The sequence below is a fragment of the Silurus meridionalis genome, chromosome 2 (genome assembly GCF_014805685.1).
Source record: "Silurus meridionalis isolate SWU-2019-XX chromosome 2, ASM1480568v1, whole genome shotgun sequence".
NCBI lineage: Eukaryota > Metazoa > Chordata > Actinopteri > Siluriformes > Siluridae > Silurus > Silurus meridionalis.
In genome coordinates this window covers 22,316,515-22,332,668 of record NC_060885.1, presented here as the reverse complement: position 1 = coordinate 22,332,668, position 16,154 = coordinate 22,316,515, and the positions used below count along the sequence as shown (strand labels likewise).

At 38.2% G+C, this 16,154-nt stretch overlaps 2 protein-coding genes across 15 annotated transcripts in view; one reads left to right on the top strand and one right to left on the bottom strand.

Moving 5' to 3' along the window:
- The first annotated feature begins 4,864 nt into the window (after positions 1-4,864).
- dync2li1 (dynein, cytoplasmic 2, light intermediate chain 1) lies at positions 4,865-10,708 on the top strand. Its single transcript, XM_046874534.1, has 13 exons — positions 4,865-4,993; positions 5,617-5,782; positions 5,884-5,918; positions 6,000-6,069; positions 6,145-6,233; positions 6,383-6,578; positions 6,666-6,734; positions 6,869-6,946; positions 8,379-8,458; positions 8,592-8,662; positions 8,848-8,936; positions 9,049-9,141; positions 10,308-10,708. Exons 1-13 carry the CDS (start codon positions 4,980-4,982, stop codon positions 10,368-10,370), a joined length of 1,113 nt encoding a protein of 370 aa, XP_046730490.1. The 5' UTR covers positions 4,865-4,979; the 3' UTR covers positions 10,371-10,708.
- Positions 10,709-12,592: 1,884 nt separating this feature from the next.
- cep170aa (centrosomal protein 170Aa) overlaps positions 12,593-16,154 on the bottom strand; it is a 54,964-nt gene continuing 51,402 nt past the window's right edge. For all 14 annotated transcript variants that reach the window (XM_046868094.1, XM_046868102.1, XM_046868122.1 and 11 more), the window contains one exon: positions 12,593-14,687. In XM_046868094.1, the coding sequence (XP_046724050.1) occupies positions 14,485-14,687 (203 nt within the window). In that variant the 3' untranslated portion in view covers positions 12,593-14,484. The remainder of the gene's footprint in view (positions 14,688-16,154) is intronic.

The following is a 16,154-nucleotide window of genomic DNA, read 5'->3' as shown; positions in this document are numbered from 1 at the left end:
TTATAGAAACCATCAAAACTATACAAAAATGCAATATAACAACACGTGGCATTACAGAGAAAGAGGCATTTCGCATATGGAGGGTGAACACCATTTTACTAAAGCAAGCTCCGAACCTCTACACCACAACTGCAACTGTGCCACCTACATCATCTGGAGCAGTTAAAAAATCAATATTTGTCTAATAACATGTCAACAACATAAACAATAAAATCCAACCTATTCACCAGAGATGCATACTCATAATTTTTACCGCTCCTCAGAGCAAGGGCTAGGACAACCAAGCTAGCTTTGAGGTTGGCCAACCTCTCTTCACCATGTCTAACTTTTCTTGAAATGGATTTTTAAGAAAGTCCAATACCATATCAATTTCTCTTTCTCTGTAGGCATAAAAAAGTCTAACTCAGATGTACTAATGTGTGCAGCGTGCTACAGACATATATTAGCAGTCGAATTTGGCTGTAACAGTTTCCCTCTGGCCAACCATTTAGAAGATGGAAAACTGCTGACGCTATTCTGGGCCAGCTATCTGGCCCTGTGAGTCAAATTTGAAATCTGGTTGGTTAAAAGAACAGACCTATTGCTATGGTAAAAAGGCCAGCTGTACAAACTTTGACAAATGTCCTGCAAGGGAACCTCTCCAAACAGAGCCGAAGAAGCATCCAAGCCTCTAGTGGAGTGAGCTCTGAGGCCATCTGGAGGCTGCACTCCCTTAGATTCCTATGCCAAGGGGATAGATTCCACAAGCCAACGAGAGAGGCATTGCTTAGAGATGTGATTCCCTGTGTTCGGGGGGGCCCAAGAGAGAGAGACCTGGTTGCTCCTTCTAAATGGGTTTGTCCTGTCAATGTAACCCAGCAGGGCACGCACAGGGCATAAAGCATTCAGCCTCTGGTCCTCTACAGAGGAAAAAGGAGGAGGGTGAAAAGCAGAGAGCTTGGTCACACCACCAGTGAAAGCTGGGAAGTATTTAGGCATGAAGGCCAGGTTAAGCCAGAGCAAAATCTTATCTTCATTGAGCGAGAATTTGGTGCATGAGGAATGAACTGAGAGTGCATGCAATTCACTGAAACGTTTGGCGGAAGCCAATGCCAGAAGCAGAGCAGTCTTTAAGGACAGGAGTTTAAGAAAGATATCCCCTAGGGGCTCAAAAGACCGTTGGGCCAGCACCTCCAGCACCATGGAGAGGTCCCATTCTGGGACTACACTTCTGGTGACCGGTAAGGAGTGGATAAGGGGGTGTTGCCCCACCGTAGCCCTGTAGTGCCGCCAAACCCAGCAGGACATGCAGAAATAGCCAAATAGACCTTAATTGCCACGATTGATAAGGTCCTGCAAGAAGCCCAAAATATCAGCGACTGAGCACAGATATGAAACGAGCTGGCCTCTTGCACCACTCCTCGAACACACGCCACTTGTAATCATAGAGGGAACGTGTGGAAAAGGCCCCAGCATTTTGAATAGTGGCAATAACACGAGGAGAAAGCCCCAAAGTGTTTAAATTCGCCCTCTCACTAACCCTGTCTGGGTGAGGATGGTAGATCTCCCCGTTCGCTTGGGCCAGGAGGTCCATACGGTTTGCATACAGAAGAGGGATTATCTCTGCTAGCGACAGTGCCTTGGGCCACCTGGGTGCTATGAGGATCAAAAACAAACCCTGTACTACCACCCTGGCCAGGGTTGGGGTTATCAGGCAGAGAAGAGGAAATGCGTAGAGTGGCACGTTGGGCAATGGATGAGCCATTGAATCCTTGATGAGGGGGGCATCCCTGTCCGGTAGCAAGAAGAACATAGATCAGTGAGCATTTTTGCGCGAGGTGAAGAGATCGACAGCCGCCCGGCCGAACCTCATAGCAGCCCAACTATCTGAGGGTGGAGTTGCCACTCTCCGTAGAGTGAGTTGCCCCTCGACAATAGCTCTGCGCCACTGTTCAGATTTTGAGTTGTCCGTAATGACAGAAAATGTTGTCTGCTCCATACCAACAGCCTGTGAGCTAGAGCATAAAGCCTGGAGGAGTGCATTCCCCCTTGATGGTTAATATGTGCTACAGCTGATTTATTGTCGCACCAGCACCAGCACATGATGCCCCTGCAAGCGGGGCAGGAAATGATTTAGAGCCTCCCACGCAGTAAGGAGCTCCAAATAGTTTATATGGGCTGAGTGAATTGGCACACACCATTTACTGATCTGCTCTCCTGTGTGGCTCCCTACCCTGTTAAGGAGGCATCTGTCTGACCACTTTCCGCAGCATGATCGCCCCGAGAAGGGTCCCATGTGCGCAAAACTCCACACCTCTCCAGTGGCGCAGTGCAGCTGTGTTCGCACGTTTTACCGTGACATAGCGGCAAAGATCGTGCAATGGGCTGAGATGAAAAGATAAGGTCTACTTAATGAAGCCCTCATTCTCAGAAGGCCTAGAGGCGAGACATAGACCCTCGCTCCTTCCCTGAACTGCGAGATACAATTCATGAATTAGGAAATGTGCTTTTGTGACAGGCGCATGGGCAAATGCTTATATGGAAAAAAGCATCGCTCAGATCGACTGAGCAGAACCAATCGTTCTGCTTTGTCGAACGTACAATAGAGCCATGTGATAGCATTCTGAAATTGTATTTCCTTAAATGTTTGTTCTATTCTGATCCAGAATAGAACAGAGAAAACCGTCCCTTTTTTGGGACCAGGAAATAGCAAGAGTAAAAGCCCTGATTGCTTAGGTGTGGGGTAACAACATGAACCGCCCTCTTCTTGAGGAGGGATGAGATTTCGTCCTTTAGAATCAGAGCAGAGCTCTCGTCCGTGTGGGACAAAATAATGATTGTGTGAATCACCCATTCGGGGGCTAAAACAAACAGCCACCTTGTCATGTGACTCCCGAGCGTCACCACGTAGCCTGGTGGACTGCTGAGAGTTAATCCGGCCGGATTGCTCAGAAATGGTACAATGGCGCTATCTAGTGGTCGAACTAGGGGCGACATGCAAAAGTCTGGAGAAAAATCTCTCTCAGAAATGAATTAATTTAATTTGATAGCTTTTTTTTCTTTTTTGTGTTTTGTGAAAAACTGGGGCCGTAGCCTTTATTAAATTGTTTATTAAATAAGAAGTGTGAAAGGGGCTGAGTAGTAGCACTGCTTGCGCACTATATCTTACATCCTTCCCCTCTGGAACAGGAAACGCACTCTGGATAACACGGGGAACAGTGAAGCCTGTGCAAAACAAAATCGGCACACAGCAGGAGTGTTAGGCCGCCGCACAGAGGGCATCTGGTGGGCAGCGCCGGCTTCCTAGGAAGACACAGTTTGAAAACCTTGTCCTCCTTTTTTCATTATCGCAACGGCAGGGCCAAAAAGAGCCTGTCCAGGCTCAAATGGCGCTCCTGCGATGCGACGCTTCTCACTATTGGGGAGAGCAGATAGATTGAGCCACAGCGCACGTTCTCCAACCACAGATAAAGCCATAGAGCGCCCGCTCACTTGGACAGCTTGAAGGGCATTGAGGAGAACAAGATGGTTAACTGTAACAATCTCCTTTCAGAGATCTGGGCACAAAGCCAGCTCCATGAAGCTTTGTTTTAAATGGGATGAAGTGGAAGATATTGAGTGGCCTTCAATAGAGCTTCATTGAATACCTTTGAGATGAATTGGAACACTGCACTCCAGGCCTCCTCACATACATCAATATTTGACTAACACCCTTGTAGCTGAATGAGCACAAGCACACTCGATAATCTAGTATCTCTTGTTATGTGTTGATTTTTCACCAAATATTTTAATCATATGATTTTTTTCTTGTACAAGAAGACTGTACAAGTGAATTTCCCTGTTTCTAGCTTTTCACCAAGCAGTTTACTGCAGCAAAAAATAAACAATTAAATGGTGGCACAGGAGCTCTCAGGAGTGCATTTGTTTCATTCTTTATTTTCTTTCCAATTATTTGTTGTTAAGACCAATAAAAGTTTTATATTTGCCATTTTGTTTTCAGACTCATTTTTGCCCAGGCAGGTACAGTATATATTTGTATGAAAGCCTATTCTCAACTTACTGATAAAAGCAAAAGAAAAAAGAAAAATGCAAAGCAAAACACATTACAAAATCTATAGTATACAATTTTGCCTTAATGATCCAACTTCTATATAAAAGGTGCCCAAACCTTTTCCTATAAAGAAACAAAAAATGTGTTGAGGGCCATGGGCTGAAAATAAATGTTGTATTATACCAAACATTATATTAAAATGAAAGTTGTGTTGTTTCTTCTCATTTATGATTCAATATTTAAAGTATACAGTGGCGTCAGAGAAAGCTGTTAACGGCCTGCCACCGAAAATAAATAAATAGAAAACATGACTCTGTAATCTCAATAACTAATATGTTTTTCAGAATATTTTAAGAAACAATGCAATTTATTGTGCGATAGAGTTTAGTGCTATTCAGTGACATCTAATAAGAGACAAAAGTTTTTTCAAATGCCATTTTCTCCTCTTTTTTCTCTCCTCAAACATGGCATTGCAGACAAAATCAAAGGTCACCAGAGGCCAATGTTGACCAATGGCCTAGTTTGCCATCTCTGATCTAGATGGTATAGACCTCTACCAGATACCCCCAACCACATTTGTTTTTACAAACACAAACTAATCTAAACTGTTTGAAGTAAGTTTTTTTGATTAGTGTAAATCAAGTCGGCCATGCCTGCCAAATTGCTTCTTCTTTAACATTTTGCTCAGTTGATTTAAAAAATTAAATAAATAAAAATAAAAAAGAGATAGATTTCAAATCACACATTTATCCTATATACATAAACCAACCACTCCAGTGAAACCTCTTAAACGAAAAAACGACACATCCCATAATGCACGTGGTTAATACATCATCAGAATGCGCCGTTGCCCCTCGCAACACTGCCGAGCAAACGCTGACTAGCAAGGATGCAAAAAAGCGATTGAGTTAGAGCTGGCTAAGAAAAATAACGAGATAAACAGGAAATAATGCGTAAAATAAAGTAAGTTGGAGATGGAAAGTCCGTAAGCGTTTAATTTCACCGATATTTTCTTGATAGTTTGTTGTAGATAAACCGTTAACAAAACAGATCATATCTGTACAGTCACTGTGTAGGATTAACGTGTGTGTGTGTGTGTGTGTGTTGCTAGGGCTAAAAGATTGATCAATATTAATATTACTTTTTTGACAAAATATAGAAATATTATGTCATTATTGCTTGTGCTGTCCTGTACACAGTTTAGTGTGCAACTGATTTGCATTCAATACAAAATAACGTGTAAAAAGAGCAGCCAAAATCAGCATTGTAAATAATGTTTAATTTCAGATATAGCCTCAGATAAGTTCAGTTCAATTCTATTCAATTAGATTTTTATAGAGCTTTTAATTATGTCCATATTCAAAGCAGCTTTACAGAAATAATAGATAATATAAATAGGCATGATCTGGAGGTGTTTTAAAAACAAGAGAGAGTTCCTCCAGACTGTATAAAACATTGCATGCAGTAAGAGAATGAATAAAACAATTGATTTTTGTAAATAATTGCATGCCTGATTTTTTCCTTAGTGTCTCAAATAAATATGAAATGACTCAAACTTGATATAAGGCTGGCATTTTGTTTTGTAGTATCGACACACTGTGGGATTTGGCTGCAAATGAGGTCCAGGCCAGAGAGAAAAGAACTAAACGTAATCAGGAGGATGATGATGATGATGAGGAGGAGGATGATAATAGGGAAGATGGCCATGCTCCCTGCGAGAGGACGGTTTTCTTTTTAGGCAGTAAAAATGGGGTAAAACAAATAAAATAAATAACTATTCACGTTTACACAGGTCATTACTCTGTAGAGTTGTAAGATTTTTTCATCTTGAATTTTTATTTTACTAATTTTAGGGTAAAACAACAATACTGTTCAGGTGTATTGACAGGTAAGAGAGAGCCCGGGTTTATTATATTTGCCGTTGTTTTTAAAGTATGATCAATGTTATGCATTTCATGTCTCCTTTCAGAGATGAAGCCCCCAAACCAACCATGGCTTTAGAGTACACGTTTGGTAGGCGAGCAAGAGCACACAACACAGTAAGTACAAGTTTTTCAATGCTTAGATCAATATTTTCATCATTATTATTATTTATTACTTTTATTTTAATTTAGCTCAAAGATGTAGCTAACTTGTGGGAATTGGGAGGAGGCACATCATTATCAGATCTTGTGCAGATACCTATCACTCCTCAGAACCTCAGGTCTGTCTTGGTTAGTTCCTTCTCATGTTTAACATTCACTTTTGAACAATATTAGTTATTTTTAATAAAAATGTATTAATGAGCAAAGAACATTCTCATTTTCTATTCGTCCCCAAGTTATTTTAACATGATAACAACTCTTCTTACAGCACATTGTCTGTGGTGTTAGTGTTGGACTTGTCTAAGCCCAATGCACTCTGGGCCACCATGGAGAAACTCCTTCATGCAGCCCAAAACCAAGTGGAAAAGGCATTCACTATAAACCCCAAGGGGGCAGGAGAGTCCAGGCCCAGCAAACAGCTAAGTCAAAGCAGAACATTGTGTATCCTCCCTAAAGATCACCCAGTGAGAAATCATCAATTGTTTCTATTTTTATGAATAATAAATGCTTTTGCTTATTCATTCTAACATAAGACTTGGCGTTTGCAATAGGACCGAGAGCTCATCAGCCCCTTTCCTGTCCCTCTTCTTATGATTGGTAGCAAGTTTGATATCTTTCAGGTAAGAATCTTATTGCACGGTCTAGTTAATGAACTTCATAGACTTTTTCAAATCAGAGTTTAATGTAAATGGAGTTCTTCACAGCACAAGCAGTTGTGAGACTGAACATAATTTTTATTATTGGCTGTGTGCAGGACTTTGAGTCAGAGAAGAGGAAGGTCATTTGTAAGACCATGCGTTTTCTGGCTCATTACTATGGTGCTTCCTTGGTGGTAAGTTTTGTTAAATTGCGCTCACACACTGTTTTTGTGTATATATATATATATATTAGGGATGCACTGAATATTCGGCCACCGAAAATTTTCGGCCGAAAATGGCCCAAAGGTGCATTTTCGGTTTTCGTCCGAAAGACTTTGATCACCGAAAAAACACGGCCGAAACAGTTTGTTGTGAAGACGCAAACAGAAACCAGGGCCTGCATGTGCTTGTCTGAAGCAACATGTCTGCAGTGTGGATGTATTTCAGTATATCTGAGAAAGACCCACGGATAGCAATTTGCAAATCATGTAATGCCGAAATTTCAAGATGGGGTGCGTCCGCAAAGACTTTCTCCACGTCGGGTTTAATTTATCACCTGAAATCCAAACATCCCGATCGCGATGCTGAATATGAGAGGAACGCGGCACAGAAAAGCAAAACCCCTCCGAGCATGCGCACTCCGTCTGTGGCCGACGTTTTTGAAAAGGCAGGAAGTTTCCCAGTGATAGTGTTGTATTGTATCTTTAAACAGTTACACTTGTTCTGAATGCACTTTGTTTTTAATGCAAGAACATATTTAATTTTACAACCTTTCAGCAGGCCAGAGGGCCTGTACATTATTATTTAATGTACACATGAGTGCATTTAAGTTAAACATTTAAGTTTGAATTTTAATTTATTTTATCCTGTGCTATAAATAAATATTTTCATAATTTGTAATTGATTTATTCTTTGAAACTTTAATATTAATTTATGCAATTGAAATGCCTTGATTTTAGTAAGGTTAGTACACAGTCATAGCCATAAATGCAATGGTAATAATAATTGGCATAATTTCTTTTGGTGTTTTGGTTTTCGGTTTCAGCTAAGAATTTTCATTTCGGTGCATCCCTAATATATATATTAGGTCTTTCAATGGATTCAAATATTTAATCACATGATTGATTAATCACATGATTGTCATGAGTTAACTCGATTAATCGCACTTTAATTGGACATATTTATCTGTTTTAAATGTACCTTAAATGAATACTTTTCAAGTTTTTAATACTCTAATCAACATGGACAAATATGGATGCTTTATGCAAAAGTTGTAGTCTTTAGGCATGTAGGAACCATGGCTTGGGCCAGTGACAGGTTGAAAATGTCAGTGAAGACCTGTGCTAGTTGTCCAGCGCATGCAAGGAGAACATGTCCCAGTATGCCGTCTGGACCGGCTGCCTTGCGCACATCCTCTGCTAAATGCTGAATAGATGTCTGTTGCTGAGAGTAAAAGTGAACTAGAACTGTACTGCTATAAAAGCTGCACATCGATACTCTCAAATGTATCCAAGTTTAATTTCTATAGTATTGTCCCTTGAGAACATATAGTAAAATTGAACTAGAAAGCAGTTCATATACCACCTGTAGTCTTTTATCTGTTGTCTTCTAATATGTTTATCATAGTTCACCAGCAGTAAATCAGAGACAACTATGTCTAAAGTCAAGAATTTCTTCAATCATCTAGCTTTTGGGACTGAAAGAGGGTAAGACCCGGACTGATTATTAAAAGTACACTAGCTGTATTGCTATGACGACGTAAATATACTAATATATACTAGATTTAGAACTATTGATAATCACTATTTGCACATTTCTTTTGCTTTTATTTTTTTGCAGGAAGTACATGTCTACAGACCACAGCAAACCTCTCCTAATTCCAGCAGGCATGGACTCTCTCAGTCAGATAGGTGAGAGCTTATTGCACCATTTGCTGTTTACTAAAGCTAGTGATTGATGTATCAATGATTTTACAGAAATCAAAAATTTGAAACTTCAGTGTGAACATTTACATTAAATGTGTAACAGTATTTAATATCTTTGGAATAATTAGTAACGGTGACATAGTGGCAAAAGTAAATTTTTTCTGTTTCAGGGTCTGTTGATGTTGATTTTGAAACACTCCATGCTAAAACTCCACTGGACCTGTGGCAAAAAGTTTTTGAAAGGTTTTTTCCTCCAGAGGTACCACACCACACTTCTTAAAAAAAAAAAAAAAAAAAATAGAAAAAGAACTAAGATGTTCTTTAGACAAGCCATTAAACGCTCATGGTTCTTACATTTTTTTTTCCCTCAGAGCACTAATGAACGCAAAGAAGTGAAAGATCCAGCCAAAGACCCCCAGTACAGTGAGCACCTTATAGATGCCATGAGAGCACAGAAAGACCAGGTACTCAGAATCCACATACACTTAAATAATTTACAATTCTTGTGTAGCAAATGCATAGCTTTTAATAATTTAAATATCTAAAAAGTTATCACACCCATATGTAAGCAAGTTTAAAAATACTTTACTGAAGTATTTTTTATGATTTTTTTTTTTGCATAATTTTTTTTTAAGTATTTGAATAGAAGCTTTTCATGATAATTGTAATAAATATCAATCAGTGTTTGACTCATTAATATCATTCTATTAATAGACTGTTGTGCTGAGAGTCTTTTCACATAAACTGAGTCGATTAAGCAAACGTCTTGTGACACAAATGATAATAGGAACATTATAGTTATAATAAATCAGTACTTTGGATACTTAAGTTCATTTGAGGGCAAATATTTACTCAAGTGAAAGTTTACTTTTACTGGAGTAATATTTTACCTACTGTATCTCTTCTTTTACTCAAGTACATGGTTTGTGTACTTCATCCACCACTGATGAGCTAAAATCTTTCTCAAAAGGAATGGAGGCTAATATTATACTCAATATTAACAAACATGGTTTTAAGAATGGGAAAGGTTGTAATGGTCACATGTCCACAAACACCTTTGCCTTTACTGTCTAATTTTATATTATGACCTCTTTTTTATAACTCTGATATTCTAAATGTCCATTTTTTATTTAGAATATTCACTTTATAGTTTTCTCATTACCCCTTTAGGAACAGTGGCTCAAACCACCTATCACGTCCCATTATTATTGTAATGGATTAATTATGTTCTGAGTGCTTATACATTTCACCTCTTGACGAAAGACCATAAATACAGCAGCAGTTTAATAATAATAAGTGCTCCAGAATGATAGCATGACAGCTATGTAACCTTTTAGAATTTACCCCATCACCTGATTTCTTCTTACTCGCTTTTGTAATGGCTGAGTGCCTGGAGTGCAAATAACAGCCACATGGAGCAACAGACAGCGTGTCAAAGTGCACTGTGCGGTTCATGAAGTGTCACACTCAGATTCTATTTATAGAGTCTGTTTGATTTTTGGTTTATTTAAAACCCTTTTATAATTTTATTTTAGTTTACAAAATGTAAGAATGCAAAACAAAACATGTTGATGAATTTTTGTTGTATGTTGCATATAAAACCTTTTCCCCTTTGCTTTTGTCTTTGAAGGAGTTGGCGCAGTATAAGCGAGAACAGGCAAAGTCATGGAAAAGCCTGGCCTTGGAGACTTAGAGCTGCAGAAACATATACCAGAAACTTAATCTTAAAGTGTGTGTGTCTATGTATGTATGTATGTGTAAATATATATACACTTCTCTTGTGGGATGTGTGTATATATAAAATCAATGACACACAGTAAGAAATGTTTTTGAGTTTAATTACATGTGTAATCTGTATATACAATATATTTTTAGACACAAAATCTTTTATTAAGTAGTTCATTCTGTTGCAGAACATTTTTCAAAATGACTGGTGCCCCCAAGAATGGTAAAGCATGTCCTGGTGAAAATAAACTCCTTTGTCACATGGGCCACCTGCAATAAAATATCCAAATTTTTTATTAATGAAAAGAATGCATCATCAGGACCTACATACAGGGCTAAAAAAAGTATTTAGTCAGCCACCAATTGTGCAAGTTCTCCCACTTAATAAGATGGGAGAGGCCTGTAATATTCATCATAGGTACATTTTATCTATGAGAGACAAAATGTGGAAAAGAAAATCCCGAAAGTCTTATTGTCTGATTTTTAAAGAATTTATTTGCAAATTATGGTGGAAAATAAGTATTTGGTCACCGACGAAAAAAAAGCAAAATGTCTGGCTCTCACAGACCTGAAACGTCTTCTTTAAGAGGCTCCTCTGTCCTTCGCTTGTTACCTGTATTATTGGCACCTGTTTGAACTTGTTATCAGTATAAAAGACACCTGTCCACAACCTCAACAAGTCAGACTCCAAACTCCACTATGGCCAAGACCAAAGAGCTGTCAAAGGACAACAGAAACAAAATACATAGACATACAAGACCACTGATAATCTCCCTTTTTTTTTTTATACTCATTTTGTCTCTTAGTTGAATTGTACCTATGATGAAAATTACAGGCCTCTCTCATCTTTTTAAGTGGGAGAACTTGCACAATTGGTGGCTGACTAAATACTTTTTTGCCCCACTGTATATTTACATTTTTCCTAGAAACATTTTTTTGATCACAGGTATAGGTTATTGGTGTTGATTAATAGAAGGGGTTTTATCAAAGTCGTCGTCTTCTTCTTTCGGCTGCTTCCATTAGGGGTCGCTACAGCAGATCATCTGTCTCCATTCCCCCCGTTCTCTACATCTGCTTTTTTCAAACCAACTACCTGCATGTCTTCCCTCACCACATCCATGAACCTCCTCATTGTCCTTCCTTTTTTCCTCCTTCCTGGTGGCTCCATCCACAGCATTTTCCTACTGATATACCCCATGTCCTTTCTCTGCACATGTCCAAACCATCTCAATCGAGCCCCCCTGACCTTGTCTCCAAAACATCCTACATGCTGTCCCTCTAATAAAAGAAGGGTTTTATCAAAATGCTGGTAGCAATATTGGATGCAGATCCTGGATTCTTCTTCATGCAAAACATTTTGGATGCCTTCCTATTCTTAGGTTTGTGCATGTGTACATTCTTTGGCCACTCTGAAAGCAGGTATTGAAATGAAAATATTCTGGTACTTACCAAAATTGACGATGGCATTTATTTACTAATAAATACAAAAAGAATATCAAGTGAATTTTCTTGCTTCCTTCCTTCTTTAAACCATAAAAGTGCGTATAAACAAAATGTTTGATTTGGCTCCTGTAGTTTAAAAGATGTTAGGTGAGGTTCAGAATTGGATTTTTTCAGAAAGTGGGTCTTTACTGCAAATCTAACAAATAGCTTGCTGTTTTAAGGGTGGTACCTAAGGAGTAATGTTTCAAGCATCAAAACTAAACTGTGATCTTTGGGTTCTTTATTGACTTCTTCGTCACACTCCTCCGGTCCATTCGACATGCTGAAGTATTGAAAAAAATCTGATACTAAACCTTTTATAAACATTACCTGACTTTCGGAGGTTAACATAAGGTCTTTGTGTTGTGTTGAAGGCTCTTCAATTTTCTACATGGTGGGGGAATTTTGCAACTCTGCAACCTCAAACTTGTAAAAAACAGGAGGTTTTTTTTTGTTTGTTTTTTTTAAAAACTACTTTTAGCAATTTTCTTACAGAATGTCAATCATGCTGGTGTTTGGTTTAAATATTGTGATTTTTTTTCACATTTTGGTTCATATTTTGGCTTTGTTAAGGTGTTAATATAAAATGATAGCTATAGAAAAAGTAAATTAAAAAGTAAAAGTATAGGGAGTATGCATGACTTTCTTGTAAAATAAACAAATTAATTAATTAATTAACTATTAATAATAAAAAAAAAAGGTCAGTCATAATTTAGATCAAGAACTTTATTGAAAGGTAGAATATATGCAGTTATGTTCAATAAGGGTCCAGGAATATTTCCTCTTTTTTTTTGATAGCATGGTGAAGAACATTCAATTTAAACAAACAAATAAAAAACAACCTAAAAACCAAATTCAAATACTAAAATAAATGTGCTGCAAAAAAAAAAAAAATAATAATAAAAGGCATTAAACAAAAATAAATAAGTTTATCAAAAGCAAACAATTAAAAGAACAAAAGAAATGTATTTCACAAATGTAAACAAACAAAAAAACAAAAACAAAAAAACCCTGTACCGAGCATGTTTTCTGTTCCCCGTCATGTAAAACATACAATAGTATTATAAATACTACTTGAATTAACATGAATTAACATGAATTAAATGATCATGTTATGAGAGCAGTGGGATGCATATGATTTGTGTTTTTTTTTTTTTTTTTATGCCCTGTACGGCTCTTGACACACACAACATTATCTTACAGGAGTCCAGAAACATTAAAATGACACTTTACATTATGAGTTTCGTTACTAAACTGCCGAGATATTCCTGTACCTATCTTCACTAATGTTGCAGCTCCTAATGACAGTTGCACTACTCTCTGTCTCTCTACGACACGCAGATTCACAATGAAAGGCTGAGTCAGCTCATCTCCTGCCCTTCCCCATGAACATAAACACAGCCAAGCAGCAAGTGGTGAACAGGAGAGTAAGATGATACAGTACATACACCATGTGCTGGAATACTTTCATAGAAAAACTCAAATAATAACCAGTTTTTAAGATCCGCTGATAAAAACTGCCTAACGCTCAGTACTGCGTATCTGATTCCCTGTAACTCTGATTCGAGAACGTTAAGTTTATGAAGATAAAAACAAAGTAACGTGTTTGACTGACCGTAGCACATTCTGTACGTGAACATGAAGGCTGCCTTTGCTCTAAGGCACACGTCACAGAAGCACAATGCACCGCGAACATGGCAGATGAGAGATATGACAAAGCCCTGACGTATTCCACTAATACGTCGTCTAATACTGCATATTTTCCAAACGCCTCTGTTTAATGTGAGGGCAAATGAAACGATGGCTAAATCTCAAAACCGGTTTATCAATAAACTGATAAGTGAACCTTGTACAACTACATTTTCTACATTATGCTAAAAGAAATCAGTGCATGAACGTCGAGTCCTTTGTTTAGCGGAAGCCAAAATCGCCGAGTTCACAGATGCTCGTTTTAGTATCGTGAATGCACTTTGTGTGATCAAGAAATCAGGAAAAAAACAAACAAAAAAAATCTACTGGATGAAATTTACAGTTGTTGAGTGCACGCATAGAATTTGACTTACTTTGGTGAGCTGGCTCGTGTTCAGCTTTAACACTTATCATGTTTCCCTTCAAGGTTTACATTTCCGTGAACCAACACCATCTGTGACACTGATGTCTAACACAAAAGTCACTGTATAAGAGGTTGCTATTTGCAGGACAGGATGCTCACAGAGGAGAGAAGACAGGCACTCTGAGTCATATTTGCTGAAGTTGAATTACGAAGTTCCACTTGCTTCATGCCTGGATGAAAGCGTACACACCTGCAGCTCAAGCGGTCAGTTCTTACATGAGTCATTAGGAAGAAGTCCAGCATAATACGCCACAGATCAATGGCCCTTCACCACTTTCTAAATTTGTGGAGGTGCGCTGTATATCACTGTCCAAATCCACAGGTGGAACTTTCAACCACTTTACTTGGAGAAAGATGAACATTCCAATGGAGTGCAGGAAGGGGGGAGGTGGTGTGTGTGTGTGTGTGTGTGTGTGTGGTGGGGGGTGTCAGTATGTACAAGTCAGTTTTGAGAGAATTAAGTTTTAGGGGTCCAGTTTCCTGTCCTTCACTTGTTAGTAATGGTGCTCGCCTCTCCGCTGGCTTGAGGACGGCTCAGTCCAGGGCTGAGAATCTCTCTGTTAGGAGAGATGGCAGAGGAGGGTTTGGAGGCTCCATTGCTGGCCTTGGGTTTAGGTGTAGTAGGACTCACCAGGCTTAGACTGGTAAGAGCGTCAAGGGTGCCATCTGGGTCAACCATGATATTTATGGCTACGGAACAGAAAGGAAAATGTTTTCTTTAATATATTTACATTTACAGAGACCCTTATCCAGAGCGACTTACATTAATTTTATTTATACAACCGAGCAGCTACGGGGTTAACGGTCTTGCTCAGGGGCCCAGGAGTAGCAGCTTGGTGTGGCTGGGATTTGAACTCATGACCTTTGGATCCAATGCCTTAACCACTAAGCTACCATCTCCACTATATATTATATATATATATATATATATATATATATATATATATATATATATATATATATATATATATATATATATATATATATATATATATATATATATATATATATATATATATATATATATATATATATATATATATATATATATATATATATGCTGTAAAACCAAAAGTTAATCAGATTTACAAATTAGATTAAACCAAGAGAAGGAAGGCACTCTTTTTGTCTTATCCATACTTATTATGAACATGACAATAACTAAAAAAAATTGAAGTGCCTCATCTCTAATTTTGCAGTGTGTCATCTTCCAAAATAAACAAAATATATAATAATAGGTTCTTTATTTTTTTTAACCTGCAGGAAATTATATTGTTTAAAGCTGCAGTTTTCCAATCTTTTCCACAAAGGGCCTGCGTGGGTGCAGGTTTTCATTCCAACCAATCAAGGGCCACATGTGATAGTCATTGAAAGTGAAAATCATTAGATTTAAACAGGTAGAATTTGGCATGGAATTGTTTGGTTGGAAAACTTGCAACCATGCCGGCCCATTGTGGAGAAGATTGGACACCCGTGGAGTGAAGGAACTGCAGAGCTTTGAGATGGAGGACAGTTATTTTACTCAAATAGGTGAAAAAGAAGCTCTAATCAGGACACTGGTGAAAGCATTAATCAGAAAAATATACACCATATGGACAGAAGTTTGTGGACACCTGATCATATGATTTCGTATGCACTTTTTGAACATCTTATTCCACATTTAGACCTCATTTGTTGTTATAATATCCTCCATGTTTTCTGGAAAGATGTTCCACTAGATTGTGGAGTGTGCTGGTGGAGATTTGTGCTCATTGAGCAAAAAAAAAAGTGTTAGTATACTCGGATACTAATGTAGGTGAGGTGAAGATGCCTGGGGTGCAGTCAGCATTCAACGACATCCTATAAAATAGTGTGCCTCTAACTTTTTGTTTTAGCATGGGAAATAAACACATTGAAGGTTTGGGGTCAAAGTCAGGTGTCCCAATACTTTTGTCCGTATAGTGTAAACACATAACATTATAACGCAGAGAATTAATCATGTTAACATGTTAGAACTTCACCAGTTCACCTACTGGCATGTTTTTCAGGATGTGGGAGGGGCAAAAATCAAACAGACACAGAGAGCACATGAACAGAAAGATCAGGATCAAGCTGGGGAGTCGATGCAAACATACAACACACATCATAAAGTAATATATTGAAAGAGACACTGACATA